General features: G+C 37.3%; 1 protein-coding gene across 5 annotated transcripts; it reads left to right on the top strand.

Annotated features, from left to right (window-relative positions):
* Positions 1–379: 379 nt before the first annotated feature.
* Positions 380–26,728, top strand: NRG4 (neuregulin 4). 5 transcript variants are annotated; one of them, XR_014226835.1, is made up of 9 exons: positions 380–642; positions 2,022–2,171; positions 4,396–4,569; positions 5,560–5,614; positions 9,577–9,670; positions 17,271–17,420; positions 21,145–21,224; positions 21,321–21,412; positions 25,827–26,728. XR_014226835.1 is itself a non-coding variant. In XM_082291016.1 (8 exons), the coding sequence occupies exons 4-8, from the start codon at positions 5,605–5,607 to the stop codon at positions 21,335–21,337; spliced, it is 351 nt and encodes a 116-aa protein (XP_082147142.1). In that variant the 5' UTR covers positions 380–642; positions 2,018–2,091; positions 4,396–4,569; positions 5,560–5,604; the 3' UTR covers positions 21,338–26,728. The 5 variants fall into 5 exon arrangements, 1 of the variants encoding a protein (XP_082147142.1); XR_014226836.1 differs by having other exon boundaries at positions 2,018–2,091; XR_014226837.1 differs by having other exon boundaries at positions 2,018–2,091; positions 21,755–26,728.
* The last annotated feature ends 103 nt before the right edge of the window (positions 26,729–26,831 follow it).

Genomic DNA, 26,831 nt, shown 5'->3' with positions numbered 1-26,831 from the left:
GGGCACGGCACAGACCGGGGCTCCCCGCACATACCTGTGGTCCCGGGGCTCCCCAGACGTACCTGCTGCCCGCGGCACCCGCGGCACCCGCGCCGCCAGCGCCTGGCGCGCGCCCCGCGCGGGACCGGCGGCCGCGCGAGGAGGGACCTGAGGAGGGACCTGGGGACGGCCCGCGCGCGATCCCGCGCGCGCCCTCCCGCCGTTCCTGCCGGGTCGCCTTGGAAACGCGGGGCCGGCGCGCGGGTCGGTCCGCGGTAGCGGAGAGGGCGCGCGCACGCCCGCCGAGCGTCACGCGGGCGCGGCCGGGCCAATCGCGGCGGCGGGCGGCGCGCTGTAGTACTACGGGCCGGGAGGGGAGCGGCGCCCCCGGCCCCGCCCCCGTCGGGGCAGCGCAGCCGCCGCCGCGACCCCCGCGCCGGGCCGGGCCGCGGGACCCCCGCGCCGCTGCGGCAGATCGGCACAGAGCGCTGCGCTCACCGTGCTCTGTTCCGTTCCGTAGAGGCCGGGATTACATAACGGCGCCGGAGCGAGCAACTGCAGGATTACACCATGCGGATTAGGGATTACGTTGATTCAGCAGATTGTCCTGTGCATGTCTGAGAAAGATTACACCAGCAGAGTTAAGAATACCCGTTTGCTGTGGTAAGCCGTGGTTTAAGTAGAACAAATTAACTCAATACAAAATTAAATGCACCAAAAAAAAAAAAAAAAAAAAAAAAAAAAAAAAAAAAAAGGAAGTAAAACACCCCAAGGTTAAGAATGTGCTTTAAATGGACAAAATAACAGAGAGACTGAAATTCTGAAATTCACGTTTTGACAATTATCTCCCGTATGCCGTGGAACAGCTGCCGTTAGCAGCAACCAGCTATTACTGCTGGATGAATTTTAAAAACCAAAATCAGTATTATGAAGACTAGTTACACTTGATTCCTGATGACTGCTACGTAAATATCTAAAACTCTTATGGTATACATTTTTAATAACTCAAAATTATTTCAGTAGCACTGGTCTATTTTATTATGTCACCATGTGCTAAACTGTCTCCTTGTATGTTAGCATGTAATACGGTTGTTCTGAGTTCTGATTACTAGGTCTGAGATTACTGACATTTGAGAGCTGACATTATGATGCGCACTACATCTGCCACTGAGGTATGAATAAAAATTAATCACGCAGAGAGACAAACTTTAAATTGCATTAATTTCAGTTGATTTCTTACAAGAGTTAGGGATGAAACTTGGAAGTGAAAGTGCCACAGAACAAATCAGTAAGCACACAGAAAAAGAACAGAAAGAAACAGTGGGGTTTGTTTTCCAAGACTGGGAGTGATTTTTTTAATGCAAGTGTCTTGTAAGATTTATTAATTCCCCTCACATAAGCACACACAAGCTTGAGACTGGAATCTCTATCTCAAAATTACAAATTTGTAGTATGACTACAGTAGTTCCACTTGACAGAAGCCTCAACTTTGTAGCTTTGCCAACTATCTGTATGAATATCTCATACAATAGAACTGGGGTTTCAGATGGCAACTTGCAGTTGGTTGCAAGCTACTTAGGAAATTTTGGCAGTGGAAAGTTTTCCCTGAAATTCACTGTAATGTCTCAAATTTCAATTTCAACATCATGACAAGAGTTTTACCCACTGTTTTAGTATATAGTTAATCCTAGACATACTTCAGTGGATAAAAATGAAAATGCAAACCTAAATTTTTGCTGTAGGGATTTCTAAGATAAGAGGACTCAGTCATTTGTTTTCATTTCAGAAAATTGAAATGGAAAGAATTTTGAACAACTGTTGTCAAAAACTTACCCTGTCAACCAATGCACGTTGAGATTTGTGAGCTATTTGTCATCTGCCTTTGCTTCCTGTCTTTTTGTTAGATCTTCCTGATACTGTGGCTATCCCATCCTAAAAGAAACTTCCACTGTGTAGATTTGAGTAAATTGTTCTTATACAGACTTGTTATAACATCTCACCTGGAATTCTTCCTTATAGAGATCCTCCTTTGTTTCAGGCAGTTCGATGGATTTTTTCTGGTGCCTGATGATTTTCTGTGCTCAGATCAGTAATGAGCTTCAGACACTGAAGGTATGAGAAGTTACACCTAGGTGAGAAAAAACAGACTCCTTTTAACAAGACTTCAGGACAGTTCCTGGCTCTTGGAAAAAGTAAGAGGTGTAGACTACTGACTGCTTGGCAGATATCAAGGACGTCTCAGAAGGCAATTTATATTTAATCAGCCTACTAAGCAATCTTTGAAATTTTTCCCCTTCATTGTTTTCATGACACAAATATTTGAGCTCACTATTGGGGCAGAATGAGATTTTACCTTTTTTGATTTTTAGAAAGAATGCATAATGCACTAAAATCCCATTCTCTAAGACAGCTGTAAGGTGCAACAATCTAAATGTACAAACAATGTATATTTGAAATAGCCACATGACTGAAACGATCTTCTTTAATTTGGGGGAGAGTTTATACAGAGATTAATTTTAAGGATGTTTGAATAGCAAAGATCTATAAACCAGAACCCAAATCATTATTCAGTGCTCATTATTCAGTATTCATTTTTATCTGCCAGTGCTCATTAAGACTTACAGGTACTGTGGATACTTAGGCCAGCTAACCAGTAAAAGTATACAAGAGATTCTGATTTAAATAAATAGGGAGTAAAGCACACAGGTTCATTTAAAGACAAATCTAATGAGTTCAAGACTTGTTTCAATATATCTCAGTATACACGTGACCTAACTTTAATGTATAAACGTTTCAAACAATGCATTACTATTATTAATACCAGTTTAGATGACGAAGATGAGGGGAGAAGGCTAGAACTGATAAGATTTTTCAACAAGCTGGCACAGAGCGAAATAGGTTATATTTTAAATTTCAGATTAAAATACTCTTAACTGGATATACAAAGTAACCTTTCACGAACTCACAAGATACATGGAAGATAAATATTTGAGCATTCATGCAATTGGATTTTTAGTTTCTGTGAGCATAGGCTACATCTGCATCTAGAGGAAGACTCAGTTTGGAAAATGCAAGGAAGGTGCACAGATGATCTTTGTGTTTCTAGTATGAACTCAGTGCACACAGGTGTAAGTGAGTTAGAATCGAGTTAAGCAACAATTTCTGCTGTAGTATTTCCTTTTCTTTAATATATAATCTTATTTTCTAATGAGATAGAGTATCCAATTTATTCTTTTTAGAACACTGATACGTACTTGAACTTCTGTTCAGAGTGCAAGATCTCAGAGAAAAACATCTACTTCTAAATACATGATTACCTAATGATGTACTTTTCAGTCTTAAAAAAGTCAAAACTGTGAATGCTGTCAGCAACATCTCTTTCAAAAACCCAAATTACGATACTTATTATCAGAACTTAAAAAATAAAGTTATGCTTACACATTGGTGAGGAAGTATTTTCACTCCCTCCTTTTGCCACTCCCTATTTCCTTTAATATGCAGGCAACAAAGTTTGAAAATAAATAATTAGTAGTCCCACAGCCTTCCTCAAGCTGTCTTGCTCTCTGCACTCAGCTTATGAACAATTTGTCGTACATGGAACAATTAGTCCTAGTCCCAAGAGATGATTACTTGCATAGCACATCCATTTAACGCATAGATGCAGTAGAAAACTGTCAGCTTCCCCTAAAGGATTTTCTGCCAGATCACTGGATTTAAACATCTTCTAAAAAAGTTAAACTTACATCAGGAGCAGCACCAGGGATAGCGAGGTGCATACTGACAGTAGGATGAAGGAAAGGAGATGTGAGATCTCCTTTCTGCAGTAGCAAAACTCAAGGTATTTTGTCAGTTCAAGGATTCATATCCTAATTAAATCTGGTACAGGAGCTAGTCTGAAATTTAGGTTATATATCCTGTTTATATTTTATGAGAGTTATTGGATATTATAGAATTTTGTGGAGCTCTGTGAAAAGGGAAACTAAACGAACAAGGACTACTTGCTCCAATAAAACACAAATTTAAATCAGATTTTTGATGCCAGTGTAAAATATATGTATGATACAATTTATATGTACTACATTATGTGAGTATTTTGAATTCAGCAATAAACTCTAGTACTGGTAACCCTAGAAAAATATGCAAGTGATCCTGTGAGCATAACGGGGTGTTACCCTATTCTGTACTTGGCCCCTGTACACATGTTTGTCTTTGTTGTAACCTCACCCATACTGCACTATATGTAAATTTGAAACCTTTTTAACAGCACATATAGAATCCAGATCTTGACTGCTAGAAAAATGAATCTCCAGGACGATTTATTTCTTTTTAAAACAGGATTTTAGTTCTGAAGTGACTCTTGTTCATTTGTTTCTTCGTGTCACATGCTATGTTAATTGTTCTTGGTTCTGTACACAGAGCAAAGCGTATCTGTGAACCAGATCAAGAGGACGCCTTTGGGTGGGGACCTTGCTGTTACAGCCCAGTATCACAGGGAACTGCCATTTCAGATTTTCTTGTATGGACAGGACACTTAAAAAGCTAGAGAAGCTACCTGAGGTCCCATGAAAACCAGAATCACCTACTTATAAAGTAAGTACAAATGCTTATACCTTTTGAAATGGACCTCTACAGAAAGTCAGATTTCTGTTAGTTAAAGCTGCAGTATAGGCAATTATTTCTCATAAAGCTGATAATTTATTTTATTTGATCATTTAATGGAGAAAAAAAACCCCATCTTTCTTCCAGTATGGGACAGTTTGCTTAAATATTGACTTTGTGTACACTCTGAAGAAAAAAGAGCAAACATGAAAAAATAAGATGATCTATTACGTTAGACTTGTTCAGTAACCTATTTGGTACAGTAAACCTTGACTATACCTAACAAGAAAACGGAATATAGCAAGGTTAGATGGTTATAGAGTTGGCATGTCTACAGAATAAGTTTCTTTTATCAATGTCAGGTGAACATCGCTTTCTGTCCAGGCAGAGGATTTCTACTGTAGATTTTAAAAATCATTGTACAAGTTCTGGTAAATTCACAGCCTATATTACTAACTTCACCTGACATCCAGGCATGAGGAACACTCAAGTGAAACACATGCTTGCCCTGAGAAATGACAAATTAGAAAGTTCTTCGTGGAATGCAAGAATTCTACCGCCAAGATCTTACCTGACTGAGTAATTAGCAGTCTGAGGAATGGTTCAGTTTTGTGCACTATCTTTCAAGGTGCATGTGTCAATCTAATTAGCTATGCAGAATCAATCAGATTGCCTAAATGCATCAGATATTAGAATTCTGAATAAATATAGCAGTTTGAAAAAAGTATTCACTGTTTAAACATGCTTTAGTGTGAAAGTTAGTTTTATTCTGCCTTCAGGGATCCACTAACTTGACAGCAGACTTGAATGTTTGCCATTAACTGTGAATTAATGGAACTTACATATAACATTACATTACTGTCAAAGTGCAACAGATGTCTTAGCAGAAACACTGAAAGTTGCATTCCAATAGCTATTTCTTCAGGGGAAAAAGACACCAGGTTTAAAAATTACATGCTTAATTTACATGTTTGTCTTTAGGTGCTGTTGCCTCTGATCAAGAACAAAAATTGTTGTTGGAATAATATGCGAACAGGTAATTTCTTCCAAGTCTTTACTTGGATACATACACAGATATAATTAGAATTCATTAAAACTGCACTGATTTTGATAGGTGCCACTGGGATTGTCACAACTGCCCCATCAAGCTGCCATCCCTCACTAGTTTACCAGCCAGTTGTACAAATTCTGTAAGAAGATATTTGCTTTGATCAATCCTAATGTGTCAGTTTGTGATTGACTAGTGTGCAGTCCAAAGTTGCTTACAAGTGAGGAAGCACGCATCAGCCCCCTTTATCTTCTGTCAACATTTCCCACTCCTCTCTCTTCCTTTTTTGTGTTAGCAGTCTCGTATTTTAGCCTCTGGACTAGGCAAGACAGCTGAGTCAACATGTGGATTATCAAGGCTGGCTTGGCTCTTTGGGGTTAAGATGGTGTTGAGCCTGCATTTGTTTTAATAGTCAGGACAGTCAGGTTACAAAAGTTTAAATGCACACAGACCAGATAGTTTAGGGAACACAGCACTGTACCAGCTACTAGGAAGAAAATTAACTCTATCCCAGCTGAAACGAGAATGCCTGCATGTCCTCAAAAAGAACAATTAGGAGTAAGTGTATTTAGAAGCTGCTATTACCTCAGTCAGTTTTAAGTATTCACAGTCTAGCATTAGAAAGAACAACCTCGTTTTATTCCTCTTCACTTCATCCACCAAAATCCAACTTTTTAAAAAAGTAGCTTGTGTGACCTACTTCTCTTCAATCTCTCAAATAGAAGGGGGTATCAAAATGTACATGTATATGTTACGTACAACATACATTGGTAGAGTTCTATTAATTTCAAAGCTATATCTTTTGTATTTTTTTAATTGCCCATCATCACTTGACTTGTTAAACTTTTCTATCTTGATTATGGAGTCTGACTGTAGTATACATTTGACTTTCAAAGCACACAATTTGCATTTTTAGATTAATATAATGTATTAACTTACCTCATGAAAAATCATAACACATTCACCAATGCTAATGTAATTGGGTTTTGGCTTGTATTGAACCCCTTCTGATTCTCCAGTATACTCTCTTGCATCACTGAGTATAGATTTAAAGGGATAAATGGGTGCTTTCACACTTTGCTGTCCATAAATACAGAACTGTAGCTTTGAAATTTGCTGCAAGCTACTGCATTTCAATACAGTAGGTGTGGAGTACAATAATACCTATTTTTGTATTGTAGCAAATTACAACTTGTTAGTAGTATTTTTTCCTAGTGTTAAAGCTTCCTGAATTTTCTTTTATTGTCTTTCATAATTCTAATATCTACTTTATACTGTGTTACTCTGATAGTTTTACTAATTAGTAGCAAAGTATTAATACACAAAATAGAACTAATGAAAAGCACAACTGGATGGAAAAAGGGGCACCTGATCTAGATGGACATAGAGGTTTCTTCAAGTTTCTCATTACTGCTAAAATTAAGGTTACCATTTTTCCCTTAGTATTGGAAGAAAAGTCTATCTCTAGAAAGAAATAGCCTATAGAAAAATTGTCTGTAATTACAATCAAAAAGGGTTCAAAGGCTTCCTAGGCACTTTTTGTTCTCTCTCCACCTCTCTCACTTTTCTCTAATAGACCTAAGAGAAAGTGCCTGAGGTATTTTGCCAGAACAGAAATGTCTGGTTGGGCTGCAGAGCTGGTCCTTGATACAAAGATCACACCTTAACAGTGTTCATTCTCTCAAATGTCCCAAAGCCTCAATGACTCGAGGCATTTAGGTTTCTTCAGTGCTCTGCCAGAATGCCAGTGTGGTACAGGTCTACTTCTGCATAAAGATGAAGAAAAGAAACAGAACTATAAGGCAGGATTTTAAGGAGGTTAGCAAATTCTCATTAATTCTCATGAGAGTTTCTTTGAGACCTTTCCACGAGCTGTTCAAAAGGATTTTTCTGCCGGGCCTACATTCTATCATCTTACTTTTCCATCTGGTAGAATTTCAACAATTAACTCTCTCAGACACTTAACAGAGTTGAGAGCAGATCAAAGTTGAGAGTTTTGTTTTTCTCAGTTGATTCTTTAAATTGTATAGATATTCTGATACACTGTTGATGTGTTCAGTGCCCGCTCTTCATTTAAGGAAGGATGCAGCCTTCCACTGAATTACGCTCTCACAGGAGGTCCACTGTTACATTTGAATAGAGTAAAGTCAAATAAGTTGTAGTTCTTGTTTAAAAATCTCCTTGTTTTTCTCCTGTTCCCATTTTATTCCTATTGCAGTGGTACAGTTACCCATACAAAATAATTTAAAGTCTTTTAATTGTGAACTTGCAGTAGACAAGCACAGAAAGCTTCCAAGTTAAAGTAAATTTCCATTTAACTTCTAACAAGGTAGGACAGAACACACATTTCTGTGCAACAAGGTCAAATATGAGCAATCTTTCCAGCCCTTCTCCCCTCCTCCAGCTTCCTAATTTATCTGCACACAGGCAAGAAGTTCCAGTTACCATTTGGATGCTGGCACTTTGAATTCCTCTTGGGCTGTGGGATATAACTGTCTTCATCTTAAAATAATGTAAGGGCTTTACTCACACTCCTACATCAGTATGCTGTCATAGAAATGGAAGAATGTAGGAAAAAAAGGGAAAGTGGAATTGCTAGAGCTGGCCTAGAGGAGAGCAGGATGCACAATGGTTTTGTTGCAGAGAGGTAGAAGTAGATGAGCATTTCTGCCACTCTTAGAAAAGCCAGGCCTATTTTAGATACAAAGCTGTAGAAGGTCTCTCTAGGGTAGAATGTCTTACAGCCACACGTCTTACTTTTTTTTTTTCTGCAGGAGTAAAGGGGAATCTTAACTCTTTTTCTTGAAGGACAAATAAGAAAACTAAAATCTTGAGTCCTCTTAACTCTATGTTATGTATTCTATACATGTCTTCTATACGTAAATAGTGACACAGCAGAATTCTTGTTTTCAGAACTTCTGGGAGAAATTACAGCAATAACACCTAAAGTGTGAGGTAACACATGATTCTCACCCTTGTGATGTCAGAAGACTACTCTATTTTTGTTTTGATTGAGATACTGGGGTTTCATAGGAATGAAGAAATACATAAAAATATAGAAATATATATATATATAAAATATATATATAATATATATGAAATAAGTTACTGATACATTAAATCTGTCATAAATCTATTCAGCCCAACTTCCAAATTTAGACTGCTTTCAGAAAGAGTGAAGTGGTACAGTTAGATTTGCTTTTTTAAGCACAAAATGGACAAGTGCTGCTACAAGTGCCAACATTAGTGTCCTGTATTTGGGGTGTTATTAGAATGCCTAATTATGCTTAACACATTAACAATTCATCTAAGAAGCCTACTGAGTTAGGAAAAAGCCTTTTTGAGATCTGTGGAAATTATATTGTAGCCAGCAATCCTCTAGATAAGTCACTGCTTGCAGGCTGTCTCCTGGTTTGGCCATTGAGAATTGGGGTGGGAAAACCTGGTGGTGTCCCAGAGCGCTGTAATTCAGCTTTAATGCAGCCCAGACCAGTCTCAGAATGTCTTGGCCCACACCTGAGACTATTCTGGGTGCATCTGTACTGACTGACTCTCCTGCAGGAGCTAGTTAAGCTAAAGATAGTTCGTGCTACTGGAACAGGAAAACCAGACTTCACATACGTCATGTGAATCACTGTACTCCCTATGGTGAGTGGTCATGAAAGGCAAAGGAAGTGATGGAAAATTCAAAAGTGCCTCTCACTGCAAGAGAAAGTTTGATTTATTCATCTAATTTAGGTGTTTCATGTCAAATATGGTGATAAATTGGTGATCTTTTCTGCATATTGTTACATGAAACAGTTCTGGAAAATAGTGCTCTGTGTTGCTGGCCTAGAAGGAAAGACTATACCTTTTTTGTTCATAGGGTGGGTTTTTTTGTGTGGTGGTTTGTGGTTTTTGGGTTTGAAGTCTCTATTTTTCTCAGTGTTTGTTTTGGTCTTACTTTTAAGATCATGAAGAACTCTGTGGCACCAGTTATGGATCTTTTTGTCTAAATGGAGGGATTTGTTATATGATTCCTACTGTATCCAGTCCATTCTGCAGGTCAGTGAAACTAAAGTTTGTGTGTTTAAGTATTGGACAGTAGCTGTCTAAAGATTATTTTTCCATTTTGTTTCTTTAAGAAATCGCTGCTAAAGCATTATCTAAAAGAAAATGCCAATTAGCTATTGCTCACCTTGCTTACAGAGACATGACAATATGAGAAAAATGTATGCATACTTGGTGTATACTTGCTTGGCAGGTGCAACAGTATTCAGTTACATATGCATTCAGGATTATCTTTTGAGCCACATTTCCTCATTACAATACAGAAAGAACAAAATACCCTTTGCCTCATCGAATATAGGCTGTGGGAAAGGCATTCAGAAAGGCAAAGTACATTCCCAGTTTTTCTTACAAATTAATTATATTGCAAAAACTTTTGTAACATAAAATGGACTAACCCAAACAAAATGCAGAGACACAAAAAATAATATAATCTATTAAGGGGGAAAAAAGAATGTAATTCAAGACTTAACTGTGTTCTTCGAATCTTGCTGAAATACTCAAAGGGCAGCTTCTTAGTAACAGCCAAAGACTACTTGATAAAGAAACATCAAGGCAGCAAATACAGGTACTTCTTACACCACTCTGTAACAGAACCATTCTTCCTTTTGAAGCCCATGTAGCAAACTGAAAAGGAAGCACTTCCTGGTTTCACATGAGGATACATATCTTGCGTAAATACTGCCCTATCTTTTTATTCTTTGATTTACCAAGACATAAGATGCAAAGTAAAACTCTATTTTTCATGGCCCTGCATTTACTAATTCTGAGTTATCATTCATCAAAATAAATTACGGTTGATATAATGGGTTTGCTTAACAAAAAAATAGGCATTCAGACAAATATTACATACACTTAAAGATATTACCTTTTTTATCTTCTGTGGCAACTTCTGTTCCCTCTTCTATCTTGAGCTACAACTCATGATAACTGGATAAAACAGTTGAAGAAGGAAACAACATATTTCCCCAGATGCCTAATTAAAATGTTACTTGCTTTTGTTTGGGACAGTTCAACTTAAAACTCAAGCATGTAAACTCATTTAGTTAGACAGGGAGAAAAGACGCAATTTTGTGGTAAATGCTCACTGGAAAATATACACAGCATATCACTGTCATTGTTCAGTGTCACAATGAATCAGAAGTGAGATTAAAGCTCTGAAGTGCTGTATGATGATGATTTATTCTAACTGCTAAACCTTGCAAGCTTGTGCAATATAAGATGAATACTACACAAAAAATATAACATTTTGAAATACATGTTGTTTTTTTCTAGAAGGAATCCTGTATTATTGTACATAAATGAAAAATGAATGGTTAAACTAAATAACAGCAGTTACACAATTTCAAAGCACCCTCTCAACTACTGCTGGACTGTGTAACAAGGAAGATAGATGTATTTGATGCAATAACTATAAATATGAAGTAATAAATACTCAGAACAATTCATTCTTCAGGAGCACAAACTAGTCAGCATAGATAATTTCCACTTTAACAGCTCCAAATGAAGTAATTTTCAATTCAGGTACTATAGGATTTTATAATCTGCTGAAGCAGAAAAGTAACATCTTAAGAGCATTTCTGGTGTACTCAGGCAATCTTGTTGCATTTAAATTATCAACTATTTTTTTCTGTATCTAGTGGTTGATTATGAAGTTAGATGGGTTTAAATAGCAGCATTCTATTTAAGCACATCCTCATTCTAAGCATGTTCCTTAATCAGTCAGAGAAGGCTAATTATAGATGAGAAAGGTTTTGTTTACACACAGATATCTTCGTAATCAGCAGTGATGTGAATAGAAACAACAGAAAAAATGCATCACTATTCAGCAGAATTCAGAAAATATTTGGTGCTTTGGAACTTCATGACTGGCATCATCACACAGTTGCGCAGTTTCTTTGATGAAGGTTTCTGCCAAATCCCACCCAAAGCTCCCCAATATTCTCAATTGATCATCTCCCACTGAAAGAAAACTCAAATCACTTTTAGAATCAAGGGCTGAATGATTGTTAATTAAAAGGAGGAGATGGAGAAAAAACAGACTAGCAAACTGTAAAAATACCTTACAACACATTTGCCTTGACATGGTACTTAGTTACACAAATGTGTTGAGCTAAGCAGAGTTAGTCCAGATTACCCTATGCAACATCACTGGAAGTAATTTCACCACGTGACTAAGAAAAATCCATCATTCTTTAGAACTATGTTTTTTAGCATGATAACAAATTGAGAGCTGCTGTTTACCTTTGGAATTCCAGTTATTTTTATCATTCAGAAACAGATATATACAAGGTGGAGATTTAATATAAACAAAACATTAGTTGACCTCCCCCAATGTGCAACAGTAGCAGATTTTAAATACAGCTGATGTGTGTTAAAACATGAGGTTGCTCAGCTGCCATCTTCCCTCATTGCTTTTCTAACAATGAGTTAATGTTCTCACAGCAAAAGGCACACCTGTCACCATAAACCAGATGAGCTTCAAACCCAGGAACACTCAAATGAATTAAATAAACAGGCAGCAGGACAGAGAAGGATGGAAAAGCAGCTGTCTCAGGTGTATCATGAAACACAAGGCTGAAAGGTGTTTGCCTCAGCACTTGATGCACAGCTGTCCCATAATCATTAACACACTGCAGAATTTAAGTGAAGATTTTGGTTTCTGAGGGGAAGCTCTGGTACTCCCATTTTTTCTTACACTTGGCAGACTTCTGAGGGCATTCTTTGTGTATTTCAAACAAAATACAGATGGTATAAGACAACACACACAGAGCTCTTCTTCGGAGGGCAGTACACACAAAAATTACCAGTGAATGCTCTCCTTTTGGGAAAGGGATCATACTCTGCAGAGGGCTAAGTACTGCAAGAGACACAGGCAAACCTTGCAAATTCCTCCCTGGAATTCCTGTCTATCTTTTCAAGGGTATCTCTGATTTTCCCCTCCTTTGCTTCTATCCTAACAGAATCTCTCCTCCACCTTTCCTATGCTAATCCAGTAAATCCCATGCAAATTCCTTCTACCACTATATGTATATTCCCTCCTTGCCTGGCTCTCTGTGATGGGCCCTTCATTCCCCATTTCAGATATCCCCACACGTCATACACTTGCTGTGCTGTCAGCCTTCAGAATATGCACCCAGCAAGTTACCAGGAAAGGGCTTCCCACTCATTTGGGTTTTTCTTCTTTCTCTGCCTCCAAAAATACACTTTCATGTACCTCAGGCTCTTCTGAAAACAAACTGTCCAATTAGTATTTTTCAAGTCATTTTTAGCTTGAAAGATAGCAACAAAAGTTAGAATACACACCAAAAATATAGATTAAAAGAATCATTAATTAAGATTTATTTTTAATGGGACATAAAATATAAAATGCAACACTATCTTATGTGTTTGAAAACTATCAGTAATCAGAATTAATATAACTGCCAGATATGGAAAAGCTTGCCATATAAACACATAGCTAAGGGACTTTTAGGGAAGAATAACCCATTCTTTCAACTTCTCTCCAGTGGGAACATTTTATTTTATTCTCTGTGTATAGAGAGTAACAGTTTTGAAACTCCTCTAAATGCAAAGCTTTTTAAAAAGCTGCTTAGGTGTCCAGTTAACTTTGCCATTGCTTATTCACTTTGGCTTTAAATTCTTTTTCATACTTACTAGATGTTCTTGGAGCTGATTTTGAAGTTATCAGCCATGTGATCTGAATTGCATTGACAAGCAGATAATTTCTCAGCTTTTTCTGCTCAGAGCTTTGTATTTACATGCAAGTAGTTTTCATACCAAGAAGTATCCAGGATTTTCCTAACTAAGGGAAGACTAAATGAAAACTAAAGTCAACACCCTGATAGTATAATGCAAAACAGTGAGAATCTGTGTGCATATTTGACTCAAATTCTACTTCCTGCTTTTACAGTCTGTCAGATACTTCCTTATGATGTCCACCTTAAAGTCTGGCAAAGGAAGAAACTTTACCTTCTTATTAAATCACAGTGCTATAGGATCATTTCCACTGTCCCACAAGCAGCATCTCAAAGGAGACAGCAGTAACACCTGTGTTACCGCAAGGCTGTTATGCTTTATGGTTTAGTTACTAATCAGATTGTAAAGGATCAATGTAATTTCAGACCTGCTGGTCATCTCCTGACATCTTATCCAATGCAGTCTATTTTCTTCCACCTTGCATTGATGTTGACATGATTAATACCCTAAGGTGAAAGATTCTATGGATTTCTTTCCATATGCTGGTGTTTTGTCTGGAGCTTCTATAGTACTTTTGTATACAACAGTTAAGGCTGGCTCGTGTCATCTGACAAGAGGTGTGGGTGTGTGTGCACGTGTGCAGGCATCTAGGAAAGCAGAAATCTGCATGCTATCTGAAAGTGGAAGGTTTTAGTCACAGATTTTCCTCAAACATTGAAGACTGCTGTCTTTCAACTTTGATTGAATTAGAAATTCTAGAGGGGGAAAGACCTTTTGTCCATTTTAAAAATCGACTTTGGAATGCTGCGTAGTAGAACCATTTAAAGGCAGCACCCAGGATGTGCAGAAACAGCAGGTTAACAGCATGCAGGTGATGTGCAACACCAACACCTGTCCCAGTGAACACAAATTCAGTAAGTGTAACTCTCCCTTACTACAGCCTGCACCAGACTCCTCTGGGTTTTGCCCCAATTCATTCAAGTGCAGCTGCACGGTGCCTGCCGTGTCAACAACTGCTCTTAACTTGTGCTCTACTTTTAGGCATCCGTTATAAACAAGATAAACTATGAGTTGCTACTGGCTTTTAAGGCGGTGTACAGTAAGACTGACTGCCTCTAGGAGACACTATATAGACACCATCATTCTGGATTATGTTCAGAGACTATGTTTCTGTCTTGCTTGCAGTCACTGTATATGTAACTCCACTGAAATTATTAGAGCTTGGTTAGTGCAACAGGATAAGCAGGTCTTCTGAGTGAATTCCACTAATGGTAATTACTCAAGTCTGCTTAGTTTCTTTCTCACCTATTTTAGCAAAGGACTTGCAGAAGGAACCTTTCCTGGTTGTCTTAAAGCATCAGTTGCTTCTATCTTTAACATAGGCCTTTACCTATTTGTATATCAGGAAAGGTGACTTCATAAAAGCTTGTTCAAACCAATATTTGAATATCTGGATTTTCAGAAACACCCTAACTGTAGCACAGCTTGGTCTCATTAGCTATAATTTTATTATTTAAATGTAACCCAGAGATACCTCATCCTAATTTTCCTGTTTCTATGAAAACCTACATAATTTTATATGACAGCATTTTCTACATAGCATGGAATCACTTTCAGCAAGTGTGTCAACAGGTCAGCCTAGAGAAAGTGGATGAGTAGTTTTGCAATCCCTAATGCATTGCTCACAGTTAAACAGATACTATCAAACTAGCTAGTCATGTTTCTACAACTTGTTTTTGTTACAACCAGGCAGAATTAATAGGTTCAGCATCCAGGATGTTTTAAGTTTGGCATGTGCTTTTTTAGTATAGGGTTTTTTCTCTTTGCTATAACCTTGGATTCATATCACTGTAGTTTTCCCCTTATCATCTTAGGCCTTCAAGCTCTTTTCCCTCTTAAAGACTTGTGATTACCTTAAGCATTTGGTTCTGTTTTCTGTTTAGTAAGAAGTGCTACAGTCTTAGTGACCTTTTTGCTATGCTGTCAACACATTCCCAATTTTTTCCTACAGTCTTTTGCAGAACATGAATACAGCTTCCATGCACTGTTCACACCAACTCACTCTACTGTATCACAACAGTTCAGTAACCCCCATCCTTTACCTGATCCTGTATGCAACTCTCTGCAGCTACAACTGTCTTTTCTTCCTCCTGCTTCATTTTGCTCTTTAGGGTACCGACTTATTCCCTTTATACTCATTCTTTAGAACTTTTCCATGAGCCTTAATTTGATGCCAAAACCTTTTTTTTTTTCTTCCTGTATCATTTTAGTCTTGCATTATTCTCCAGTTTTCATTGCTATTCAAGAATACTCCTATGAATTTCTTATTCCATTTTCTGTCCCTGTTACTCTATTCAGCTCTCCAAAGCATTTCTCTCTCACTTGCTAGAGAACAATACCCCACTCAAACTACACTTCTATTCTTAAAGTATTCTACAGTATTTCAGAAATAGGCCACTGAAAAGCCACTACACTTAAAATAAATATCTGGAACATTATCTCAAGCAATCAGAGCAGTCTGCCTACCCTTGCTTCTCCCAGCAGTGAAACATCATGACTTTGAAAAGTCTCAGATTGTCCTTAGTAAATGGTGTCTATTTGATCAGTTGCGTAGCTTTAATATATGATGATAATTAGATGTCTTTTTTTAGCATCTAAATCTTCCTTTGTATTTCCAAAGACAAAGAATTAAAATAAAAGGGTAGTAACTGTTTGTGCAGTGGTTTAGGCCAGCAGTACTGAAATACTGGTTCATAACCTGCAGAAACTGTAGTGGGAGTCACATCAGGCATCGTGGCAGAAAACTCACAGGGATCCTTTGGTCTTAGATATGCTAAACATTCTTCTCCTGGCAGTTCCTCCCCACTCCACCTTCTTATCCCTCATCTGAAATTATACCTTGCAGCTGCCAATGGCAGTTGAGAACTTCAAGTATGTTGCAGAGTTTAGCCCATTTTTCTCAGCTGGAGCCTGAAATTGCTTATGTCACAGATTATTATGACTTCAGTGCCAGAAATAGCAAGAAGGAGCAAGATCTTTAGTAATACAAATAGAGAAGCAAATTTACATATATAAAAAATACATGCAGAATGTAGATATTAAAAGAAGTGCTTTCCATTTTCTGCAATGAAATAAATTCCTTTAGAAAACTTAGCAGAATAAGTGCAAAATACATAACAAATGAAGATTAGTTTAGCTTCAACCTACCTATTTTTGACTGAATATGAATTACTAAACCATTAATTTTATTTATTTTTAATAAAATATCATACCATTTTACCATGGTAAAATACCATATTCATTTTAATCCTTTCTTCGAGGAAGTTTTCAGAAGCTCAACGCATAAAATAAGCATAATAGAGAAGACTTTTACCTAGGTCTCTCCAAGACAGGGTTGTTCACCAAGCCTGTAACATGTCCTGGCATGAATTGTTACACTGCATAAACTACTTTCACAATTTGAGCTGTACTGTGTCTCAATGAATTCCCATTTCCTTGATCTCTTTAGCTGACAGTACTATCTTCAACAAAGGAAGCCAGAAAGTTACCCGAAATGGGGAAAAGAAAGCATGATTACTGTGTGAGAACCAGTGGGATGACACAGTTAACACTAAAGAAGTAGGCTTAATTTATTAATTCTGTCAGTGATGAATATACAAAACTTAATATAGAAAAGCAGTATGGACCAGAATGTAAACTTGATGCCCAGCATGCCTAATTCCCTTTGTTCCACAAATATGAGGTGAGAGGAAATTCTGTAAGGAAACTTGCTATGAAGCAAATAGAACCTTTGAGTTGTGTCATAACTGTGTCATGTTTTCTATCCAGAAGAAGCCTTTGTGCTTTTCATCATAGATGACAAGCTACCATCTAATCCAAATACAACTTGGTTTCCCAGGTGTATTGAGAATTACACAGGAGCTCGTTGTGAGGAAGTTTTACTGCCCAGCATCAAGTCCCAAACAAAAGGTGACCTGTTTGCAGCTTTCTTGGCTTCCCTTCTTCTTCTAGGAGTTCTTGTAATTGGAGCATTCTACTTCCTTTGCAGGTAAAAGTGATTCATAAGGCTGAAGCTATTCAATCAAGCAGAAATTTCTTCTGGTAATCATGTACTAATTATTTGAACGTAAAAGTATGTAATGAATTATCCATAAGGTTGTATGGTTATTCAACATAACGAATGTGGATGTCTCAACTTGTTGCTTGTAATATTTACTTCCTAGCTTGAAGTTTTCTCGGTGTCATTTCTAAGCTATTACTTACAGTTGCTTTGTAAAAAATACACATAGTACACCCATATCTGAGATTTTACAGTCTATCTAGAGTTAGTGCTAACATTTTAAAACATTAGTCTACCTTATGTTGTCCAAAGACTGAAAAATAGAAGGAAATTAACAAAGTGCTTAGGGATCAGAAACTGTTCCTACTGAACTGGCAATCAAAGCAATTGGTGCCATTAGCTCCTAATTCCTCTACCACTCTTGGTCTAAAAAAGAAAACTAAGGAAAGAATGAAATTGAAGAATACTTCCAGGCAGATGTTTACTAGCATTTAGGACAAATCAGAGAGCTAACTAATTTGTCCAGGATGATCCATGTTTGAGTAGAAGGAAAAATGTCAGTGCTAGACAGCAAGTGCTGCAGGGTTGGTTTTAGTAGCATTTTAGACATATTAGGACTTGGAATGAAAACACATAAGCAGTTACTGGGATTGAGGCAACTATTTGATGCTGTACATATATCACCACACTTACACCAAATCCAAACTTATCATTTTCATCTGCAATGCAAGTCAACTTCCTATGTCCCCTCTTTAATTTTAGAGTACAGCACTTTTTGTAAGAACTCATTTTGTCATATACCATTAACATGTGTTTATGCATGTCTATACCTGTATAAGGCAACTAATACCCCCTGTAATTCTTTGCCATCACAGACTTGCAGCCTCTTTCTTTTCTCCTATACTGCATTTCTCCTTGGTTATGATAACCAAAGGTTCTTGCAATTCTGTTCTTTGTGCTCCCATGGTCACGTTGCCAAATGAACCTTTCTGATCTGTGCCTTTCAATGAGCGACCTTTGGAATAGCTGGTCTAGTTTTACCTCAGCTGCTGTCATGGAAACCCAATGAATGCCAGCTTCTCCCACAGCTGAATGTATTTAGAAGAGATAGAGAGCATTTGATAAAACACTTGGTATAAAAAACCCCCTTGTTGTAAAGGATACCCCCCACATTAGCAATTTTAATTAAATTAATCCTGCTTAGTCATGGAATGCCACAGCGGTTGTTTGCTAAAGAATATTTGCAAATTATTATAAAGTTATTAGAACAAAATACAGCTTTAACTAACTTAAGAAAAAAAATCATTCAAGTCTCATAGAGATACAGACAGTATTTCTTTAGAAATAAAATTTTCTCTGAGAAAAGGAAAAAAATGTCTTCAGAGAGTAATGTGTTAGAAGATCCCTTTTCTCTCACATACAGTAAAATTAGGGGAAAGCTGGAGACAATCTGTTGAGTTTTATGGTCCAAGTACAGAAGCTTAGAGTGACAGCAATGACAGGTCTGTGCAAGTTCTTTTATTAGCTGGAACCTCAACTTCTCTTTACTCAAGCTTTACCTAACTGGCAGAACAAGTAGTAGTGCCTCTTTATTAGCAAAATAAGAAGGGCAACAACTCATAACATAGTTGCCCTTGAACCCTATCTTATATACCAGAATAACTTGGGAAATCTCATAAAACCATTATCAACTTCTTTAGTACAGATAAAAAAATCTAACTGGCTAAAAATTATCTTGTCTTACCTTTACACTCCAGAGGCTGATGTAGGATGATCATCTGCTAGAGAACCCATCAATAAATAAAACACTTTACATCTGTAAGTCCTTATCTCTTGGCTGAAGCGACCAACATGTGAGGAGTCTCAAGTGGATACTTTAATCTACTCCCCTCTTTTCAGCTGAGTGAATGAGGATTATTGCTAAGAGCTGTCATTAATCTAGACTTTTTTTCTCAAACTTGATGTATCACCTGTATCTTAGAAGAGGGTGGAACTAGAGTTTACAAGGGTTAGCTGAGAGGTTGCATCATCTTTGACTTGGCCTCCTGACAGGATATATTAAGTTTAAAATGTTAAGAGACATACTGTGCTAAAGTTTCCACTGTTCCACTTTATTAACAAAGACATTTGATCCACAATCAGAAAGTAGGAAGTCTTTTCCCTGTGTTAGCAAACCTTTCCATGGCTCTTTCAGCAGATGGTTCTAGTGGGGTTTTAGTATAAACAGTAATGTAATCTGGAGGGGTGCAGAAGAGGAGATACTAATCGAAGTTCAGAGCAAGGAAACTGAATGCCTAAAATGATACATCAAATCTTTTGGAATGTAGGAACTTAATGCTCTACTCTCTTGTTCTGTATCATCACTTGTATCTCCCTTCCTTACCAAGTTTTCTTTTGCTCAGGCTTGGGGCAGATTTGGGGACCAAGCATGTGCAAGTGCACTTAATGCTCCCTAGAAACAAATCCATTCAACATACAAGGGTGGAGATAAAGGGTTTCACTGCTCTGCTTATAAAACTAAATCATAACTAACAGTGAAAGTAATCCATAAAAGAGTAGGGCTGCATATGAAAGCTCTGGGTGAACAGGGGGAAATAATTCTCCTTTTACATTTAGCTGAGTCATCACATTTTTATCAGCTGATGATTTATTTTTTCCAATCCACAGAGTGCCTGGAGGCAGGGCAAACGCAGATCTAGCTGCTCTCCATCTAGAAACACCCCCCCCCCCACCCTCTCCAACAAACAGTACTGATAAAGCCTGTCCTTCTGACATGGGCAAAACAGGAAAGGAAGTGTACAAAAATCCCTGCTATTACACTGGTACTGAGGAACAAATGGCATATTTTGCTTCCAGCAATTCACCTATCAGACCAGGTCCATCTGGCCTTCTTCCTCCAGAAACATATTGTACGAGGGTTACTGGAAGAAGAAGAAAGGTAGCTGATGAGAGTAGATGCCACGAGCCAGCTTTTCTTTAAAAGCTATAGAGAAGCCTAAATGCCACACATATAGCTCAGAGAAATAGAGCAAACCCTAGGGAAAACTAAAATAAATCTGCAATTCATTTCTATATTTCATCGTAAGTACATGCTGAAATGCCAAACTACCTGTAAGGTAAGTGTAATATTGATGAACAGGAACTCAGCCAGCCAAAACCACACAGTCTAGGAATAAAGCCATTTAAGCTGTCCAAGACAACAGACTTTGTGGAGGTGTTACATCACCACAGGACACAAACTGGACAGAACAGAGAATAGCTCATGACTCTTCTCAAGAGAGCAGGTATCTGATTACTATTAAAAGAAAGGAAACTAGACAGCAAGTGATCAGCTCCATTTACAAGATTTGCTTCTCCTCAACAAAGTGCAGAAAATTTCACATCATTTCCAAACACTAAGAGAATTGATAAATAATTACGTGCTATTTACTAATTGTTTAAATAAAGACCTGAGAAATCAGACAAACAGGAACATTACCTTCAGGAGAGAAGCCATGTAGTTCCAAATGCTGTACTGCCCTCTGTTCTTCTCCCTCGAATACATGCTTCTCAAAATCAATGAGTATTAATTAGAAAGTAATTGGAGAAGATCCATGTCACTTTTTTCAATGGAAACATCATTCCATTAATTTGTCTCTTCCCTGATAACTTTTTTAACTCTCTATTTTTTTTTCTCTCTTTCTGTTGTCTCTTTTTCGTTTCTTATGGTCAGGAAAGTTTCCATTCCAAGGACAAGTTCTTCAGAGTGTGGTGCCAACCTAGTTGAAACTACAAGCAGCAATGGCTGCAACAGTGAGTACAGTTTAAAATTAAATGACCAGACTCCACAAGGAAAGTGGGAGAGGAAGTTTTTTTTAATTAAAGTCACGTGTTTTGTTTATTTTTCAGAAATAACAACAGCATAAAGCATTAGAGTGGAAGAATGGTGGGGAAACAACATGCAGAGCAACCCTAAGAATCTAAGTTGTAGAGGTGACATGGTAAGCAAGATGAGAGAAGAAAGTTGACTGAAATAGGAGGCTAACATGTTGGAGAAGACTACATCTAAGACATAAACAGTTCCACTTAATGGACTTCCTATGTATTTTTAAAGATGTATCAATTATACAGGAATCACTATCATTTATGTTTGAATTCTGTAAGATTTTTTATGGTTTTCAATAACGCACAGGTAGATGCATGAGATAATTTTGGGTTTTACTACATGGGAAATATATAAAATACAGTATTTTTTTTCACTGCACAGAGAATATGAGATACCACAGGGTTTTAGCATGAGGTGATACTATGAACTTTTGATAAGGGATTTTCATTTTTCACAGGATTTCCCCAGAGGAGCTGAAGACAGTCTTGATTCAATAGTTTCAAAATTGATATTTGTGATACATGTCCAGACTTTGGCTTGTTTCAGATACCCTTACCAGATGTAGGGGAAAAAAACCCTACCTTGCTCCCAGCTGTTACTTTTTTTTTTTTTTTTTTAATTGTAAGACAACATCAGCATGAGGTACCACTGGTAGTTTATTGACCAGCTTCCAGGCACACAATTTTAATTCAAATAAAAGGGAAATATTAAGAAAAGAGATTGATAATAGTTAAAAAAGTTTTTTAGGCAGAGTTTGGTGTACATTCTTAATATTAAGCAAGACATCCTCCTTGATAGTTTTTAATTTTGTCTGGCTTTCTTCTAAAAATTTCACTACTGAGGGAAATTTAAACCTTACCTTAAATGTTCCAGTTGATATTTCAGATAGCAAAAGTCAGGAATTTTGTTCATCAGGTCAATTTCTGACACAAAATACTATCCAGACAGGTGTCTTGGCTGAAAAAATGCTGCCCTCTCCAAAGATTTGTTTCTTTTATTCACATAAGCATCTGTTGATCACACTAATATATGATACACCATACTTTGGTCCCTTACAGGATTCTCTTAGACAAACAGACAGAGAAAGAGAGGCCACCTGCCATGATCCATGTCTTTTTTTTTTGCCTTCACAACACAAAGAGAATGTCTGGTTAGTCAGAGGCATAGAAAATGTGAACCGAACAATTTTCTTTTCAACTTACTTCTAGCACTGGAGGCTGAAATCAGCAAAAATCAGATATGTTACCATAATGGCACATTACCAAGCAGGTCATTATATGGGATTTATAAGGTGGTATTGAAGGGAAGATTAGCTGAGAAAACTTCATGAATTGAAAGGAGAGAAAATGCAAACAGAGCTTTCTTATCTCTGAAATAAACAATCTGGAGATGTGTAATAACATAGGTGCACCGAAAATGTTGAATAAGCTCCTATACTAGGATGTCTACTACATGCTCTAGTGTCAGAAAAAGCAGTGTGTACTTTGTATCAATGTAGACAAAAGCACAGTGGGACAGAGAAGAAAAGGCACGTGGCTACAGTGTATAAGGTGAGAAGTCAAAGAGAAATCATGTTACAATGGCTACTAGAACACAAACCAGAAAAATTCATTACCTTCTGAAAACTCCTGTCAGAGAGGTCAGAGTCCAAGTTAGTATTCAGCATGTGAAAAAAGAATCTGAGAGCACCAGATCAGGTAGAGGACCTGATCCAGAGATTAAGTTATATAAAGCACTAGAAGACCACTTTCTCCCCAGATTAACCAATATTACAAGTTATTTTTCTGGACTTCAAATCTTTAGCAGACAAGCTGAAGGAAGCTGATAATATTGTTTTAAAGGCTAGGAATGATAAAAGTTATTTTTCATCACATAGGGACATGCCACTGTTGTACAGAGAGTTCAGGAGATGTGTAGCAGTACTGACAGCTACATCAGAATCAGCGTTACTTTGCACAGCCTCAGTGAAAATTAATCAGAGATGACAGTTGTTATATCACTTTGCTGTGTTATTGATCATGAGACAGTCAGACTTACAGTTTGGTATACTGTCTCCACTGAAGAAGGAAAAGGCTTGTGGTCATCTTCAGTGGCAATTCAGGGAGGAGCTACTAATAGAAGATATAAGAAATAAATGGATTTAACTTATTCTTTAAAAACTCTTAGAATCCTCTCAGCTTTCTAGACAGACATGGAATAATTATTAATTGTTACTGAGCTTGTTTGCATTATTTGGGAAACAATCGGTGCAAAAAGTGGGGCTGAATAAACTAACCCCATGTTTAAATGCAAACAAGCTGATTTATGAAACAGTGTTATCTGTGAAAGAAATGCCATCAGCAATTCAGACCGCCTCAAACCCATTGCATCTGGGAACATTTCGTGTTTTAAAATAATTTCAGTCCACAAACTTTGTGACTATGATGTTCAAATCAAAATGAGATCAGGCTACAAATTCATTTTAAAGTGGTCAAATGCCACAGAAAGTACAGGATAGTCAACATTATATATAATTTAATAAAATAGCACAACACTCTTCAGCAATGATTCCTTACAAAATTAATTAAGTAGTCCTGTGAGCAATAAAGTTAAGGAAACTCCAGTTCCAATGGATCAGATCTTGTGGTTGGTGTCACTGGAGTCTTAAAAATTATTACATGTTTATGAAAGGGTGAGTAATAAGGGCTCTCTCCTGTCTGACTCCCATTTTCATGAAACAGAAGACCTCATGTCTTTGAAACTACCTCTCCACCAGCTGAAAGGTTATGTAGGGAAGAAACTGGAAAAGACAAATTTCCTAAGAAACTCCATTACTATGATTACACAACAATCTATTACAGTGTTATGGCAAAAATTCTTTTATACCTGGGGATCATGTTATCCTGCCAGAACCTTGTAGTAAAAGTCTCTTCATAATGTATTGCAAAAACCTTTTGATCACTTGCAGAACTGACAGCAATTAGCAGGAAATCTCTTCATAGACCTAAGTAGGAGATTGCTTATATGTTACTCAATATGTAATTGTTTTTCATTAGCAGCCCAAACAAACACTGGAACAAAGTACAGTTAAAGAAGAAAGTCAAATGGCTTTTCAAAGAAAATGAGGATTTCTCTGTGCTACACAGTCTTTTGATTTATAATGTTAAATATTAAGCAGAAAAACCAACAAAAGTCTATTTGGTAGCACTCCCCATTTTCAAGATAATTTCAGTGTTGTGCAACCTGTTCAAAACTTACTACACTAAAAGAAAACATTTTCCTTCTGGCCCTGAATTTTTGAAGAGCTGTAGAGAGACTCTGTGTAACGCAGTTTTTTGAAAATGGAAAGCCAAGAAGAAAAGTGGGATAGAACTTCTCACAACAGAAATGGTCATTATTCTGTGTAACATTATCTGCTTGTGCTTATCCAAGTCTGTTCTTGCTTTCCTGGTGACTGTAGCCTGTTCAACATAATCTGTATGTAAGGCAAGAGATCCGTTTCATGATAGCAGAGTAGGCAATACAAACTGTGGAAAACCAATAGTCATGTTGCTGCTTAGTTTCATCTTTGACACGGATACTCCACTTTCAGCAGGAACCATTTCTAGAGCTAGATAAGGGCATGTGAGCAGAACCTACAGCTGCAGAACCTAAAATAACAAGAAGATACTGCTGGTTTTGTCCCCCAAATTAAAGCTCACTTTTCAATGCACCTCTATGTCAGTTTCTGTAGCATTTGAAAACTCTTTTCTCAGTGTATATTAAGAGACTGTTTTCAAATTATCCTCTCAATGCAAGTCATGATTATCTCATCTAAAACTTTTGTGCAGGTAAACAATGGGCTGTAAAAATCTAGGTGAGCATCTACTGGTAGCATTTTTTAAGAGGGCTGGGTCACTTGAATCTATATTGTACATTCTCCATCACAGAATTTGCTCCTGTGTCAAACCACTCAGTCATTTTCACCAGTTCTGAAGAGTCTAGGAAAGTTCCTCTTTTGAGGGGATTATTGTTTGCTGTCACTGTTGCCATTTGACAACTCAGCTGAGTTTATTTCAAAAAAAGCTGTTTCTAACTCTCATAGCTGTGAAAATTTATCATGGAAAGGTGACATGATCTACTACTGACTCAGTGATGTGAATCTTCAAAATATTTATTTTGAGAATTTTGTGCTACCTGCTAATCTCAGGGAAGATCTACCTGTGAAATGTAATGATGACAATTTATACATTGTATTTTAAAAGCATTTAGAAGCACAAATCCCAATGAATTGCAAGTAAATTTTTTCTCCTAAATTATCAAAGCACTTGGAAAAAAAATCTAATTAGCTATTTCTCTGCTAATAATTCTAATAGAAATATCCAGGTGATATCACTTCCAAATAATCCAAACCTGTCTTAGGCATTTTCTCTGAGTTTCCAATTTCTCACTGTAGCTGCATGTTCTCTTTAGAAAAATACCCCACATTGTCCTGAAGTGCTGGTAGGCATGAAATAATCAATAAAAAGGCCCTACAGTGTTTAAACTTGTATTTGTTTGACCTAAAACAGTCATACAGGACCAATGCACACCACCAGCACAAGTGAGCTTGGTTTACCTCACTGCACGCCTTGGAGCCTACGTAATTCAGAACCCCCTCGAAGCTGATCTGGAGTCCTGCTGAAACAGCCTCTTCTGGAGCTTGTGTCTGGCTGAGAAATGGGCTTAGCAACAGGAAAAATTTCAGATGATAGACTCAAACAACTGTGTTACCTGCATTTGTGTGCAGAACATACAACTGCTGTATTAAGATTAAAAGGATTTTAGAGATCTACCACAGATTTATAAAGTAAAAAAAAAAAAAAAAAAAATCTTCTCCACCACATAATCATGAAAAATAATCCCAGTGGAAGAAATCATTACTTTCTTAATGTTTGCAGAGTGCTCAGAGAGTATAAGATATCCTATAAAAGACCATTTAACTGTACACTTATGATCTTTGTAACTTCTAACTATGCAAACTTCTATACCTCAAATGTTATTTTTCTGTATCATTCTGTTGAGTAAAACAGAAGTAGGTATCTGAATGACAGATGCTTTTTGCTTGTTGTCTCACTGGGCCAAACACCAGGAAATTTAATTCCAATTTCTGATATGAAAGCTAAGAACCCCCACCACAAAGTTACTTCTAGTAGAAAGAAGTTCTCCATTTTTAGAAAGAAAAATATAAACTAAGAGGGGGTAATGACACCAAGTGAGTTTTGAGGTAAATTTTAAACTAAAAATTAATTCATAATCATATGTAACTATTTGTTCTTAAAAATTTTGCTCCTCTTTATCAATTTATTCTCGCTTAATTACAACTGCATGTTACAGAATCATCCTATAATGAGGATACCTTTGGATAGTAACTTTAAAATAAAAGTTGCAGTAATAGTTTTATGTTTGGTAGTTCCTACTTTGGTCGTGTGAGTACAAAGTTATACATCAGACTGCTTGCCTATTATTTTTTGTGCTTTGGAAACCTACAGATCAGTTAATTGATGCATCAAGAACAAATGTGCAGCAAAACACAT

The sequence above is a fragment of the Coloeus monedula genome, assembly GCF_965178545.1.
Source record: "Coloeus monedula genome assembly, chromosome: 14".
In the NCBI taxonomy this organism is placed as follows: domain Eukaryota; kingdom Metazoa; phylum Chordata; class Aves; order Passeriformes; family Corvidae; genus Coloeus; species Coloeus monedula.
Note: the sequence above shows the minus strand (reverse complement) of the source record. Positions and strands in the feature narration are given on the sequence as shown.

Coding starts and splice junctions, on each gene's coding strand:
- NRG4 (XM_082291016.1), top strand. Junction 9,671..17,270: donor GTATCCAGTCCATTCTGCAG/GTCAGTGAAACT, acceptor TTGGTTTCCCAG/GTGTATTGAGAATTACACAG. Junction 17,421..21,144: donor GCATTCTACTTCCTTTGCAG/GTAAAAGTGATT, acceptor TCTTATGGTCAG/GAAAGTTTCCATTCCAAGGA.